Source organism: Schistocerca cancellata, chromosome 3, assembly GCF_023864275.1.
Source record: "Schistocerca cancellata isolate TAMUIC-IGC-003103 chromosome 3, iqSchCanc2.1, whole genome shotgun sequence".
Lineage (NCBI taxonomy): Eukaryota > Metazoa > Arthropoda > Insecta > Orthoptera > Acrididae > Schistocerca > Schistocerca cancellata.
In genome coordinates this window covers 288,055,185-288,071,985 of record NC_064628.1, presented here as the reverse complement: position 1 = coordinate 288,071,985, position 16,801 = coordinate 288,055,185, and the positions used below count along the sequence as shown (strand labels likewise).

Genomic DNA, 16,801 nt, shown 5'->3' with positions numbered 1-16,801 from the left:
CCTCAATATTGACGGAAATTATGTAAGAAAGTAGATTAAGGTACAGGCTTTCATGTAAAAATAAAATCATTCAGATATCTTAGCACGTCTTTTTTTAAATTTCAAAACGGCACTTATTTAAAAACATGCCTTGTACGAGAGTTACAACTTTAATAGCGGCAAATGTTTATTTACAACTTATACAAAATAGATAAATGTTACAAAGTTTTACTGTCCTTCAGAGTAGTCACCAGAACTGTGTATAACCAGTTGTCAGTGATGTGGAACTCGTAGGATAGCTTTAGCAGCGCCAGTTGTGTTGATAGTTCGAGCGGAGCGGTCTATTTCCGGACTCTCTGTAACAGTTCTGCAACGAATGCCAAGAAGTGCTTCCTTCATCTTAGGAATCATGTTGAAATCACAAGGGCTTAAGTCCTGGGACTGTGGTGGATTGCAGGCTGTGTTCCAAAAATGAACAGCTTAGAGAAAGAAGCGGTGAAACGTTCTGCAGGATGCGCCCATCATTTTGTAGGACAATGCCCGGTCTCGTGTGGCACCAACTTGCGACTGATTTGGTCGATCAATGGGGCTTGATTCCTGAGGCTCCATTCGATGTATCAACACATCTGGCGCTGCTAAATGTGTCCTACGACTTCCACATTGCTGGCAAGGGGTTATACACAATGCTGGTGACTACTCTCAAAGGACAGGAAAACTTTGAAAGGTGTGTCTGCTTTGTGTAAGTGGTAAATAAATATTTGCCACTATTAAAGTTCCAACCCTCGTATTATGTATTTCCTGTACAGGGGAGGATACTTTACATATGAATGCGTGGTGTCTGTTCCTTCAGATATGTCCGAAAGAACAGGCACCATTCGTTCATATTTAATTAATTCACCTCGGTGGGAAATGAACCCACCACCTTCAGTACGGATGCAGAATTACGTTTAGCCTGCTGCAGAAATGTGAAAGTAGCGAGCACGTAGGCATGGATGGGGACTGCGAATAGGTGGCGTTAGGTGGGAATGTGAGTCGGCCGAGAAGCGTGCAGAGATATCCCGCGCAACTGCCATAAACACTGCTCCGGGTAGCGCACTGGTTAACGCAACTGCCTAGTAAGCTTGTCCCGGGCTCGAATCCTGGTCTGGCACACATTTTCACTCGTCTCCGCTGATTCTGCATAAAGTCTCGACATCAATAGGCCCTTCCCTTTCCTTTCGTTTCTCTCCTCTCCACCTTCAATTTATATACACTCCTGGAAATTGAAATAAGAACACCGTGAATTCATTGTCCCAGGAAGGGGAAACTTTATTGACACATTCCTGGGGTCAGATACATCACATGATCACACTGACAGAACCACAGGCACATAGACACAGGCAACAGAGCATGCACAATGTCGGCACTAGTACAGTGTATATCCACCTTTCGCAGCAATGCAGGCTGCTATTCTCCCATGGAGACGATCGTAGAGATGCTGGATGTAGTCCTGTGGAACGGCTTGCAATGCCATTTCCACCTGGCGCCTCAGTTGGACCAGCGTTCGTGCTGGACGTGCAGACCGCGTGAGACGACGCTTCATCCAGTCCCAAACATGCTCAATGGGGGACAGATCCGGAGATCTTGCTGGCCAGGGTAGTTGACTTACACCTTCTAGAGCACGTTGGGTGGCACGGGATACATGCGGACGTGCATTGTCCTGTTGGAACAGCACGTTCCGTTGCCGGTCTAGGAATGGTAGAACGATGGGTTCGATGACGGTTTGGATGTACCGTGCACTATTCAGTGTCCCCTCGACGATCACCAGTGGTGTACGGCCAGTGTAGGAGATCGCTCCCCACACCATGATGCCGGGTGTTGGCCCTGTGTGCCTCGGTCGTATGCAGTCCTGATTGTGGCGCTCACCTGCACGGCGCCAAACACGCATACGACCATCATTGGCACCAAGGCAGAAGCGACTCTCATCGCTGAAGACGACACGTCTCCATTCGTCCCTCCATTCACGCCTGTCGCGACACCACTGGAGGCGGGCTGCACGATGTTGGGGCGTGAGCGGAAGACGGCCTAACGGTGTGCGGGACCGTAGCCCAGCTTCATGGAGACGGTTGCGAATGGTCCTCGCCGATACCCCAGGAGCAACAGTGTCCCTAATTTGCTGGGAAGTGGCGGTGCGGTCCCCTACGGCACTGCGTAGGATCCTACGGTCTTGGCGTGCATCCGTGCGTCGCTTCGGTCCGGTCCCAGGTCGACGGGCACGTGCACCTTCCGCCGACCACTGGCGACAACATCGATGTACTGTGGAGACCTCACGCCCCACGTGTTGAGCAATTCGGCGGTACGTCCACCCGGCCTCCCGCATGCCCACTATACGCCCTCGCTCAAAGTCCGTCAACTGCACATACGGTTCACGTCCACGCTGTCGCGGCATGCTACCAGTGTTAAAGACTGCGATGGAGCTCCGTATGCCACGGCAAACTGGCTGACACTGACGGCGGCGGTGCACAAATGCTGCGCAGCTAGCGCCATTCGACGGCCAACACCGCGGTTCCTGGTGTGTCCGCTGTGCCGTGCGTGTGATCATTGCTTGTACAGCCCTCTCGCAGTGTCCGGAGCAAGTATGGTGGGTCTGACACACCGGTGTCAATGTGTTCTTTTTTCCATTTCCAGGAGTGTAATATGAGAACATTTAAACTGAAAGTTTCTGCCTAGTATCCGCGGATAAATATGGCATCGCAGTGCCTGCGTAGTTAAGAAAAACGATGTAATCACATGCATGCATGTCCTAAGGAATATTGCATCGTTCTTCTTAACAACACACGTACTGCAGTATAGTATTTAACCGCCGGTGCGAGGCAGCGACTTTCAATTAAAATGTCCTCTCCTGTACGGGAATTACATAAAGTGTGTACCAGTACAGGTTGTGAGGACGTATGGGAGTTTGGTTCTGGCCATAAGGCATACACGGATAGCCAAAGCGGTGAAGGTGACCGCTGGCATAAAGCGGGAAATTAGGATTCGACTCCCATTCCGGCACAATTTTTTATTGTCGTTATTCCCTTATACGAGTGTGAGTCAAATGAAAACATTTTTTACATATTATTTACTGTATACAGGGTGTTACAAAAAGGTACGGCCAAACTTTCAAGAAACATTCCTCACACACAAATAAAGAAAAGATGTTATGTGGACATGTGTCCGGAAACGCTTAATTTCCATGTTAGAGCTCATTTTAGTTTCGTCAGTATGTACTGTACTTCCTCGATTCACCGCCTGTTGGCCCAATTGAAGGAAGGTAATGTTGACTTCGGTTCTTGTGTTGACATGCTCTACAGTACTAGCATCAAGCACATCAGGACGTAGCATCAACAGGTTAGTGTTCATCACGAACGTGGTTTTGCAGTCAGTACAATGTTTACAAATGCGGAGTTGGCAGATGCCCATTTGATGTATGGATTAGCACGGGGCAATAGCCGTGGCGCGGTACGTTTGATCGAGACAGATTTCCAGAACGAAGGTGTCCCGACAGGAAGACGTTCGAAGCAATTGATCGGCATCTTAGGGAGCACGGAACATTCCAGCCTATGACTCGCGACTGGGGAAGACCTAGAACGACGAGGACACCTGCAATGGACGAGGCAATTCTTCGTGCAGTTGACGATAACCCTAATGTCAGCGTCAGAGAAGTTGCTGCTGTACAAGGTAACGTTGACCACGTCACTGTATGGAGAGTGCTACGGGAGAACCAGTTGTTTCCGTACCATGTTCAGCGTGTGCAGGCACTATCAGCAGCTGATTGGCCTCCACGGGTACACTTCTGCGAATGGTTCATCTAACAATGTGGCAGTCCTCATTTCAGTGCAAATGTTCTCTTTACGGAGGAGGCTTCATTCCAACGTGATCAAATTGTAAATTTTCACAATCAACAAGTGTGGGCTGACGAGAATCCGCACGCAATTGTGCAATCACGTCATCAACACAGATTTTCTGTGAACGTTTGGGCAGGCATTGTTGGTGATGTCTTGATTGAGCCCCATGTTCTTCCACCTACGCTCAATGGAGCACGTTATCATGATTTCATACGGGATACTCTATCTGTGCTGCTAGAACATGCGCCTTTACAAGTACGACACAACAAGTGGTTCATGCGCGATGGAGCTCCTGCACATTTCAGTCGAAGTGTTCTTACGCTTCTCAACAACAGATTCGGTGACCGATGGATTGGTAGATGTGGACCAATTCCATGGCCTCCACGCTCTCCTGACCTCAACCCTCTTGACTTTCATTTATGGGGGCATTTGAAAGCTCTTGTCTACGCAACCGCGATACCAAATGTAGACACTCTTCGTGCTCGCATTGTGGACGGCTGTGATACAATACGCCATTCTCCAGGGCTGCATCAGCGCATCAGGGATTCCATGCGACGGAGGGTGGATGCATGCATCCTCGCTAACGGAGGACATTTTGAACATTTCCTGTAACAAAGTGTTGGAAGTCACGTTGGTACGTTGTGTTGCTGTGTGTTTCCATTCCATGATTAATGTGATTTGAAGAGAAGTAATAAAATGAGCTGTAACATGGAAAGTAAGCGTTTCCGGACATATATCCACATAACATATTTTCTTTCTTTGTGTGTGAGGAATCAAAAATGGTTCGAATGGCTCTGAGCACTATGGGACTTAACATCTATGGTCATCAGTCCCCTAGGTCTTAGAACTACTTAAACCTGACTAACCTAAGGACATCACACAACACCCAGTCATCACGAGTCAGAGAAAATCCCTGACCCCGCCGGGAATCGAACCCGGGAACCCGGGCGCGGGAAGCGAGAACTGTGTGAGGAATGTTTCCTGAAAGTTTGGCCTGTAACACCCTGTATAAGTGGTACAAAGCTGTATCACTTTTCAACATAATCTCCCCCAAGCTCAATGCAAGTCCTCCAGCGCTTACAAAATGCATAAATTCCTTTAGAAAAAAACTCTTTTGGTAGTCCGCGCAACCACTCATGTACCGCGTTCATAAGAACTAAACTTCTTTCCTCCCATAGGTCCAAACATATGGAAATCACTTTGGGCAAGATCTGGTGAGTATGGTAGATAAGGAAGACACTCAAAATGCAGGTCTGTGATTGTTGCAACTGTCGTACGGGCAGTGTGGGGCCTTGCATTCTCATGTTACAAAAGGACACCTGCTGACAGCAATCCACGTCGCTTTGATTTGATTGCAGGCCGCAGATGATTTTTTTTAGGAGATCCGTGTATGATGCACTGGTGACAGTGGTCCCTCTAGGCAAACAATGCTCCAAAATGACGCCTTCTTCGTCCCAAAAGAGAGTCAGCAAAACCTTCCCTGCTGATGGTTCTGTTCGAAACTTCTTTGGTTTTGGCGATGAGGAATGGCGCCATTCCTTGCTCGCTCTCTTCGGTTCCGGTTGGTGGAAGTAAACCCAGGTTTCGTCCCCAGTAACGATTCTTGCAAGGAAGCCATCACCTTCTCGTTCAAAGCGCCGAAGAAGTTCTTCACAAGCATCAGCACGTCGTTCTCTCATTTCAGGAGTCAGCTGCCGTGGCACCCATCTTGCAGACACTTTGTGACACTGGAGCACATCATGCACGATGTGGTGTGCTGACCCATGACTAATCTGTAAACATGCTGCAATGTCATTCAGTGTCACTCGCCGGTTTTCCTTCACTGTGGCTTCAACTGCTGCAATGTTCTGTGGAGTCACAACTCGTTGTGCCTGACCTGGACGAGGAGCATCTTCCACTGAAGTCACACCGTTTGCGAACTTCCTACTCCATTCCTAGACTTGCTACTGTGACAAACATGCATCACCGTACTGAACCTTCATTCGTCGATGAATTTCAATGGGTTTCACACCTTCACTACGCAAAAACCGAACAACAGAACGCTGTTCTTCCCTGGTGCAGGTCGCAAGCGGGCGGCCATTATTATACTGATACTACGACGGTATGTGTGCATCTGCACTATGCTGCCACCTACAGGCCATTTTTCACACTGTTTGTAGCACGCTTACCAACTTACAGGATAACGGTGCGAAATTTCGATTTGTTATTAAAAATTTAAGGTTTTCATTTGACTCACCCTCGTACACCTGATGGTTGTTCGTATTCTCACCTGCGAATACTTTTCATACTCCGAACATGCATGTATGTCCGAAAGAACATTTCATCGTTCTTCCTAACAACGTAGGCACTACAGTACCGTATGGGCCGCGAGGGGTAGCCGCGTGGTCTCAGGCGTCCTGCACGGTTCGCGCGGCTCCCCCCGTCGGAAGTTCGAGTCCTCCCTCGGGCATGTGTGTGTGTGTGTGTGTGTGTGTGTGTGTGTGTGTGTGTGTGTGTGTGTGTGTGTGTGTGTGTATGTGTGTGTGTGTGTGTGTGTGTGTGAGTGAGTGTGTGTTGTCCTTAGCGTAAGTTAGATTAAGTCTTGTGCAGGCTTCGGGACCGATGACCTCAGCAGTTTGATCCCAAAAGATCTTACCACAAAAAATTTCCTATATCGCATCATATTCACACTTTGTGGCCCAGTCGCTCCATACTGTATCTAGTTAAAAATATTAGACACCCCTACGTAATGCAGAATTCAGCACTAGGCATCAACGAGAAGCGGGCACGCAGATGTAAACAGAAGTGGAGAGCGTGGTGTTGTCATTAGCGAAGTGGCGACAGCAGAATGGGTCGGTCAGGAGAGTTCAGTGAGTAGTTTTTGAATGTCACTTGAGTAACAAATCCATCATGGATATTTAAACCCTTCTAAAGCTACGTACATCGACTTTCAGTCACGTGATTGTGAAGCGGAAACGGGAAGGATCAACCACAGGCAAACCAAGGCCAGCCAGACTTCGTGCACTAACAGACAGGGACCGTCGAGGATTTCAGAGGCTGGTTGTCAAAAGTTCGCTTAAAGACAGCGGAAGGAATCACTAGTGCTATCAGCAGTCTAGCTAGCACGATAACTGCGCGTCGAGTTAAAAATAACGGGGTTCAATGATTGAGCGTCACTGCCAAGTCACGCTTGAGTTGGTGTATAGAGACACGATGACTGGAAACGGATGATTTGGAGTGATGGTTCAAATGGTTCAAATGGCTCTGAGTACTATGGGACTTAACATCTGAGGTCATCAGGCCCCTAGAACTTAGAACTATGTAAACCTAACTAACCTAAGGACATCACACACATCCATGCCGGAGGCAGGATTCGAACCTGCGACCGTAGCAGCATCGCGGTTCCGGACTGAAGCGCCTACAACCGCTCGGCCACCGCGGCCGGCTGGAGTGATGGATCACACTGTACCCTGTGGCATTCCGACTGAAAGATTGGCAAATGCCCGGCGTACATTCCTGCCATCAAGTATATTGACAGCAGTGAAGAATGGAGAAGGAGGATGTGCTGTTACGATGTGGGGGTGTATATCGTGGCTGTTGCACTTAAGAAAACGCTAATAAGAAAGGATATCAAGACTTTTGTACCATTGAGTACTGTACAGTAGAAGAATAGTATGGAGCCGATAATTGTGTTAGTATGACAATGTATCCTGTCACAAAGTAGCATCTGAGAGGCAATAGACTGGCCTGCTCAGAGTTGCAACCAAAACCCATTGGAACACATTTCGGATTAGTTTGACTTCGCCCCAGACCCAGTCTGCGACATCACTACCCTATATCTGGCTTCGGCTCTTCAGCAAGCATGGGCTGTCATTCGTCCACAGCCATTTAGATACCTAACTGAAAGGGTCGCCAGCAGAGTTCGAGCCGTCATAAAGGTGAATGCTGGATGTACCTCATTTTACGACGGCATGCTGAAAAGTAGTGCCTCCGGATATTTTACGTGAAAACTCTTAAAGCATTCTAAATAAAACAATCGTTATTAACATTCTACATCTTTATTCTTCATGTCTACATATTTGTAGTCCTCTGCCGCTACAGGGCTTCGAACTGAGGCGCGTAATGTAGCATAGTGAACGTATTATCGTAGAAATAATAGACACATAGCTCACACCCACCACAGTAGTACAAGTTTATCTGCCATCTAGCTCCACAGATGAAGATATTCAAGAAATGTATTATGGGATAAAAGAAATTACTCGGATAGTTAAGGAATATGAAAATTTATTAGTCATGGGGGACTGGAATTCGATAGTAGGAAAAGGTAGAGGAGGAAAAATAGTAGGTGGATATGGACTGGGGAAAAGGAATGAATGAGAAAGTCGCCTGCCAGAATTTTGCATGATTTAATCATAGCTAATACTTCGTTTAAGAACCATTAAATAAGGATGTATGCATGGAAGAGACCTGGAGACGCCGGAAGGTTTCAGATTGATTATATACCGGTAAGACAGAGATTTCGGAACCAGATTTTAAATTGTGAAACATTTCCAGGGGCAGATGTGGATACTGAGTACAATTTATTGGTCACGAACTGTAGATTAAAACTGAATAAAATGCAAAAAGGTAGGAATTTAAGGAGATGGGACCCGTATAAACTGAAAGACTCAGGGGTTGTAGAGGGTTTCAGAGGCAGCATTACGGAACGAATGACAGGAAGAGGAGAAAGGAATACAGTAGAAGAAAAATGGGTAGCTTTGAGAAATCAAACAGTGAAGGTAGCATAGGATGAAATAGGTAAAAAGACGCGGGCTAATGAAAATCCTTGGGTACCACAAAAGATATTGAATTTAATTTATGAAAGGAGAAAATGTAAAAATGCAGTAAATGAAGCCGGCGAAAAGGAATACAAACGTCTAAAACATAAAATTGACAGGAAGTGTGCAAAATGAATAAGCAGAAACGACTAGAGGACAAATGCAAGGATGTAGAACCACATATCAATGGGGGAAAGATAGATGCCGCCTACAGGAAAATTAAAGAGATCTTCGGAGAAAAGACAACGAGCTGTATGAATATCAAGAGCTTAGATGGAAAACCAGTCCAAAGCAAAGAAGGGAAATCAGAAACGGGGGAGGAGTACACAGAGCGCCTATGCAAGAGAGATGTACTTGAGGGCAACATTACGGAAATGCAAGAGAACGCAGATGAAGATGAGATGGGAGATACGATACTGCGTGAAGAATTTGACATACCACTGAAAGACCTAAATCGACACAGGGCCATGTATGGAAGTGAAACATGGATGATAAAGAGTTTACAAAGGAAGAGAGTAGAAGCTTTTGAAATGTGGTGCTACAGAAGAATGCTGAAGATTAGATGGGTGAATCACGTAACTAACGAGAAGGTACTGAGTAGAATTGGGGAGCAAAGAAAATTCTGGCGCAAACTGACTAGAAGAAGGATCTCGGTAGGACACATTTTGAGACATCAACAGATCACTAATTTAGTATTGCAGGGAAGCGTGGAGGGTAAAAATCGTAGAGACAGACCAAGAGACGAATACAGCAAGCAGATTCAGAAGAATGTAGGTTGCAGTAGTTACTCGAAGATGAATAGACTTGAACAGGATAGAGTAGCATGGAGAGCTGCATCAAACCAGTCTTTGGACTGAAGACAACAACAACAACAACAACAACAACAACGTAGCGTTGTGTAGCGTAACTATGTCGGTGCGTGAGAAACAGCGTGCTTTAATCGAGTTTTGAATTCAAATATGGCGTCCACATATGGAGCATACTCCCTATAGCGTGACAATGCGAAACCACACACTAGCGCTGCGATATCTAGAACAAGGGACGTCTTGGATTTCACTGTCATCTATCGTCCCTACTTGGCCCCAACAGATTTTCTTCTGTATCCAAAACTTAACGAACAAATGATAATTAAAATGGACACCCTAGGTGCAAACAGGCGTTGATATACTACTTTACTTCATTGGGGACATGTTGAAAATTTGTGCCCCAACCGGGACTCGAACCCGGGATCTCCTGCTTACATAGCAGACGCTCTTTCCAATTTTTTTTCTTTCTCTATTTTTTTTAGTCATATAGTACGAACACCGCAACGCACAAGGGAACCCGAGGCCTGGCCGCGATGGCTCCCCCCACCCGTCCCTGAATCACTCCCTCAAAGTAGATTTTTGATTTATTTTTATTTTATTATTATTATTGTTTATTTTTTATTTTTACCAGGAACAGGGGAAATGAACAAAGGATCTTTATTGGTACAAACTTAAATACAACAGAAATGCCATCCTTCCGGCGAAAATAACACAAGACATTACACTCGTACAACGCGAGCAAGTTTTTTTTTCTTTTTTTTCCAATTGAGCCACCGAGGACACAGAGGATAGTGCACCTGTAGAGATTTATCCCTTGCACGCTCCCCATAAGACGCGCATTCCCAACATGTCCATACCACTACATTCGTAGTGCGCCTAATAGATGTTTTCCCATCGGGAACAGATACTACCGTCATATATAGTTGAAATATGGCTTCCCGGCCATTGACCTTATTGTGCGAACGCACACGCTATGCTCGAACTCGTACGGGACTTGGTAGATTAATCTGCCACGAGTAATGAGTATGATGGGCAAACATCTATTAAGCGCACTACAAATGTAGTGGTGTGGACATGTTGGGAATGTGAGTCTCACGGGGAGCGTGCAAGGGATAAGTCCGTGCAGGCGCACTATCCTCTGTGCCCTCGGTCGCTCAGATGGATAGAGCGTCTGCCATGTAAGCAGGAGATCCTGGTCGGGGCACACATTTTCAAAATGTCCCCAATGAAGTATATCAACGCCTGTTTGCAGCTAGGGTGTCCATTTTAATTATCATTTCATTCTAGCAAAGCTGCATGGTTATCAACGGTAACTGTTCTTTCGGGAACAGATACTACCGTCATATATACTTAAAGAACACCTTCGAGGACTTCACTTTGACATCGACAAAGCGGTGCAAGCAGAGGTGCGGTTGTGGCTCCGTCAACAAAGTCAAACATTCTACAGTGACGACATCAACAAATTAGTCTCTGGTTGGCAGAAAAATGTTCGTCACCAGGGTGACTACTGTACGTTGAGAAATAAATACGTAGACACAAATAATAAAGATATAGAACGTTAATAACGTTTGTTTTGTTTAAAAAGCTTCAAGAGTTGTCACATAAAAAATTGGGAAGCATTACTTTGTAGCCCGTCTCCGTAATGTCCACCAATAGGTGTCCAGATACTTTAGATCAGATAGCGTATGTCTTACGAAGTCCAATTGTATCCCTCCAGATTCCAGAATTGGACAGTGCGGCCTCTTACCCCCATCTGCCCCTACAGAGCTTACACTGTGACAGCTTTGCCAGACCAGCCAGCCGCACTCGCTGCCAGCCCTGGCCACTTTGCAGGTCGGCGAGCCTGGAGCGCGCGCAGCGGCCGGTGCGGCTGCCGTCGCGCTGCCGCTCGCAGTCGCAGTCCCGCGCCGCCCCCGACGCCCGCCCCCGCTGGGGCGCCCGGCCGCCCGCCCACGCGCACGCCCACGCCAGGGCGGCGGAGCAGAGGCGGCCCACGAGGACGCGGCCGCAGGCGCCGGCAGTGCCGCACTCCAGCGACGACAACAGCAGGTCTGGTAGCCAGCGTGTCTGCGTACTCAGCACATACACTACTGGCCATTAAAATTGCTACACCAAGAAGAAATGCAGATGATAAACGGGTATTCATTGGACAAATATATTATACTAGAACTGATGTGTGATTACATTTTCACACAATTTGGGTGCATAGATCCTGAGAAATCAGTACCCATAACTACCACCTCTGGCCGTAATAACGGCCTTGATACGCCTGGGTATTGAGACAAACAGAGCTTGGATGGCGTGTACAGGTACAGCTGCCCATGCAGCTTCAACACGATACCACAGTTCACCAAGAGCAGTGACTGGCGTATTGTGACGAGCCAGTTGCTCGGCCACCACTGACCAGACGTTTTAAATTGGTGAGAAATCTGGAGAATGTGCTGGACAGGGCAGCAATCGAACATTTTCTGTATCCAGAAAGGCCCGTACAGGACCTGCAACATGCGGTCGTGCATTATCCTGCTGAAATGTAGTGTTTCGCAGGGATCGAATAAAGGTTAGAGGCACGGGTCGTAACACATCTGAAGTGTAACGTCCACTGTTCAAAGTGCCGTCAGTGTGAACAAGAGGTGACCGAGACGTGTAACCAATGACACGCCATACCATCACGACGGGTGACACGCCAGTATGGCGATGAAGAATATACGCTTCCAATGTGCGTTCATCGCGATGTCGCCAAACACGGATGCGACCATCATGATGCTCTAAACAGAATCTGGACTCATCCGAAAAAACGACGTTATGCCATTCGTGCACCCAGGTTCGTCGTTGAGTACACCATCGTAGGCGGTCCTGTCTGTGATGCAGCGTCAAGGGTATCCACAGCCACGGTCTCCAAGCTGATAGTTTATGCTGCAGCAAACGTCGTCGAACTGTTCGTGCAGATTGTTGTTGTCTTACCAAAGTCCTCATCTGTTGACTCAGGGATCGAGACGTGTTTGCACGATCCGGTACAACCAAGCGGATGAGATGCGTGTCATCTCTACTGCTAGTGATACGAGGCCGTAGGGATCCAGCACGGCGTTCCGTATTACCCTCCTAAATCCACCGATTCCATATTCTGCTAACAGTCATTGGATCTCGACCAACGCGAGCAGCAATGTCGCGATACGATAAACCGCAGGCTACAACCCGACCTTTATCAAAGTCGGAAACGTAATGGTACGCATTTCTCCTCCTTACACGAGGCATCACAACAACGTTTCACCACGCAACTGCTGTTTGTGTATGAGAAATCGGTTGGAAACTTTCCTCATGTCAGCACGTTGTAGGTGTCGCCACCGGCGGCAACCTTGTGTGAATGCTCTGAAAAGCTAATCATTTGCATATCACAGCATCTTCTTCCAGTCGGTTAAATTTCGCGTCTGTAGCACGTCATCTTCGTGGTGTAGCAATTTTAATGGCCAGTGGTGTACATACTGATTTGCCGTGGAACCTGCAGGGAGCCGAGCGCTCGTGTGGCGGAGATGGCGACTAATGTGACGACACGAGTTCGTTGTAGGGCCCGTGCTTCTCGTGCGGCCCGGGCCCGCCTGCAAGACTGCGCACACGTCAGCCATTTGGTCACGCCTGCCCACCTGTGTTCGTCGCTACTCGACTGTACACGGACAGGCACCCAAGCTGGAACAACAAGTTAATGTAACAAATGTTGCAAATAAAACATTTTCGATTTTTACTGTAGTTAACATTTCGCGACCGACTCGAGGTTAAAATTTTTTTAAAAAAGATGTGCTCAGATAATTCCACAGCCTAACAAACAGTAGTGACGCTCACTGCTGTGAAAGTTATCGTCTCACAGCTGGAACAAAACTAACGCCCCTAGCGGTGTAAAGCTAGCCGTAAAAGTAATTCTTGAGTTTAATTATTTGCCTATTAATTAAGGAAATGATTTATTCTTGCCTTAGTAAATTATCATGAAACAGGAATCAAAAATGGCTCTGAGCACTATGGGACTTAACTTCTATGGTCATCAGTCCCCTAGATCTTAGAACTACTTAAACCTAACTAACCTAAGGACATCACACACATCCATGCCCGAGGCAGGATTCGAACCTGCGACCGTAGCAGTCCCGCGGTTCCGGACTGCGCGCCTAGAACGAAACAGGAATGATCGTGAAATACTATAAATGTAAAAGCCGCCGAATCTCACTGGTTCAGTCATATAAGTTATAACTTATTCATTAAGAAATACTTTCGAATTTGTCTACAATTGCAGCATATTTCGCTGAGGGCAGCAGAATAGAAACACGTTTCATGTAAGAGAAGCATTTATTTCTGTTGTTGTCTATTCTTATGATGGTACGCGGTTTTTTGACGCATAACAATTTTGTATGGGGTCTAATAGTTCGCGCATTCTCACGCATCACTCGCCTTTCTCAAACTCGAATATTTTTGTAAATGTAATTACTGTTTCCAGAATGAAACTTTCACTCTGCAGCTGAGGGTACGCTGATGTGAAACATACTTGCAGATCAAAACTGTGTGCCGTACCGAGACTCAAACTCGGAGTCCGCCTTTCGAGAGCAAGTGCCTTTCCGACTGAGTTACCCAAGCAGAAATACAGCTGTGAGGAGGAGTCGTTATCGTGCTTGGGTAGCTCAGTTTGTAGAGCAAATGCCCCAGAAAGGTAAAGTCTCGGATCGGCACTCTGTTTTGATCCGCCAGGAAAGTTTCATATCAGCGGACCCTCAGCTGCAGAGTGAAAAATTTTGTTCTGGAAACATCCCCCAGGCTAGGCTAAGCCATATCTCCGCAATATCCTTTCTTCTAGGTGTGCTAGTTTTGCAAGTTTCGTAGGAGAGCTCCTGTAAAGTTTGCAAGATAGGGGACGACGTATTGGCGGAAGTAAAAGATGACTCGTGTATGGGTAGCTCAGTGGGTGGATCAATTACACCCGAAAGGTAAAGGTCTCGAGATCGAATCTCGGTCCGACAAACAGTTTCAATCTGCCAGGTAGTTTCGTAATTACTGTTGCTTCAAAAAAGAATGTTTTGAACATTCTTGCCGTTTGTGGCTCAGAGGTAGCAACAATTGCAGAATTAGTTTCTTTTGCGTTGGGAAGAGGTTTTATTGATTTTGACAATTTAATATCACGTCTGTGTGGTTATCCCTTGAACTACAGTTGTGGCTTATTTGATGTGTTGCATTCGATTCAAGTTTCCTACATTCCACATTCACTGATTTATCTGAAGAGTAGTGCACAAAATGTCACTTTGTTTCGTAGATATACGACGTCTTTCTGCCAAAAGGTGAGGTCTTCTGCTGTTTACCAGCCATTTTTTGTTCTTAAAAAAAATTACGTTCTTCATAAACATTTGTAGGTTACAAGAAAATCGTAAATAAACTGTCCTGTAATGTACCGTTCCATACTTCCCAGTGTCCTTAGGAAATTTAAAAAAAAACAATTGCCAATTTTTGTGTCACTGCATACGCTCCCTATCGTAAAAACTATGATACAAATCAATGTAAAGGATATTATTCGTACTCATCCGCTAACGACTACGGTGGTATATTCGGTAGTGCTATTTCTCTGTCATCTGACAACGAGGTTGATACCTTGCGGCGTTCACTATCCGCGGCCCAGCCGGCGGGTTGGAATTATAAATTATCAAGTAATTACACAGTATCCGTATTTTCTACATTATAAAGATTGTGTTGTTCTCTAGAAGGTGTATGGGCAACGAGGACTCGAAATCAGCATGTGTGACAGAGTAACAGACTAGGTCCAGTGATATGAGTCGAGAATTCACGAAGCTGTAGCAGCAGCAGCTGAGACTCCACATGCATCATCAGCCACAACGATAACAACAAGAAAAGCAAATCCTGGAACAGCAAAAAGGACAACAAGCACCACCAACAAAGGCAACATGCACAATTACGGTACAGCAGCAGCTTATACTATCGTAGCCCATCAAGCCAGAACAGCACCGCCCACCATCGCCTGCGCCGTTTCATTCAGAAGACCAAGTGTTACCAGTCCTATAGTGAATTGCTTGTGCGTGATGCAATATGTACGCGTTTAAGAAATTTGTGCACAGGCACTGAAGATTACAAATCCTAATATATAACTCAGCACCATTTTGAGGAAAGCAATGAATCTTCTATAAAGCAGCTCAAAATATCAAAACCAGAAAAACAAAATTTTGATGAAGGTGAAGTAGATTCCATCAGATGGCCTTTCCATCCGAGCCACAGTAAAGGTGATTAGAACTCATCGAATTCATCTTCATCGCACGACTTGGGGCTCAAACCTCGACATCCATTTAGAGACAAAGCGCGAACAAAAAATCAGCAGCAGCACAACGTGTTTGCCGCACAATCTTCGTGTCGTCCCTCTTCGAAACAGCCACTCTGTAACAAAAACAGGAAGAGGTATCAAGGGTACGCAGATAGTTTTGCTAAACATAGATGCATTAAGCGTCAGTATGCGCGCAGTGCCTTTGACGAGGACATGTTGAAGTTTGCAAGGCCGGCCATTGTGGCCGAGTGGTTCTAGGCGCTTCAGTCTGGAACCGCGCGACCACTACGGTCGCAGGTTCGAATCCTGCCTTGGGCATGGATGTGTGTGATGTCCTTAGGTTAGTTAGGTTTAAGTAGTTTTAAGTTCTAGGGGGACTGATGACCTCAGCAGTTAAGTCCCATAGTTCTCAGAGCCATTTGAACATATTCGTCAGCTTCTATTATAAAGGAGGAGACCTATGCTCAGCTCAGTTCTCTGTCTCTTCAGGCGGCATCACGGACGCTACAATCCAGCAGCAAGCACCGCATACTTCTGTGCGGCAATGCACAGTAAAGGCATCGTAGAAAAAAATCAACCGTCTGATTACTTTCTTCGTCGTGCCATCATGTCAAGCACAAACATTTTTCGGATGGACGCTTTTTCATATTTTGGTTTCAGAGTAGTAGAAGAGATCACCATTGTATAAGCAGTTGTATCATTCGACGATCTTGATTCATAGTGCAGCGAATTTGTTGTTGTTGTGGTTTTCAGTCCGAACAGTGGTCAGCTGTCCATGCTACTTTATCCTGTACAAGCCTCTTCATCTACGAATAAATATTGCAACCTACATCCTTCTGAATCTGCTTAATGTATTCATCTCTTCATCTCTCTCTACGATTTTTACCCCCCACGCTTCCCTCTAATACTGAACTGGTGATCCCTTAATGTCTCACTTGTCAGAGTGCGTCCTATCAGCCGATCCCTTCTTCTAGTCCGGTTGTGCCACTAATTTGTTTTCTCCGCAGTTCTATTCAGTGCCTCCTCACTAGTTACGTGATCTACCCATCTAATCTT

The 16,801-nt window shown here is 46.3% G+C and overlaps 1 protein-coding gene across 1 annotated transcript in view; it reads left to right on the top strand.

The window, feature by feature from the left end:
• The window catches only part of LOC126176275 (uncharacterized), a 121,425-nt gene that overhangs the window by 82,298 nt on the left and 22,326 nt on the right, over positions 1 to 16,801 (top strand). The window contains exon 7 of the mRNA XM_049923424.1: positions 11,281 to 11,518. Within this exon, the coding sequence (XP_049779381.1) occupies positions 11,281 to 11,518 (238 nt within the window). The remainder of the gene's footprint in view (positions 1 to 11,280; positions 11,519 to 16,801) is intronic.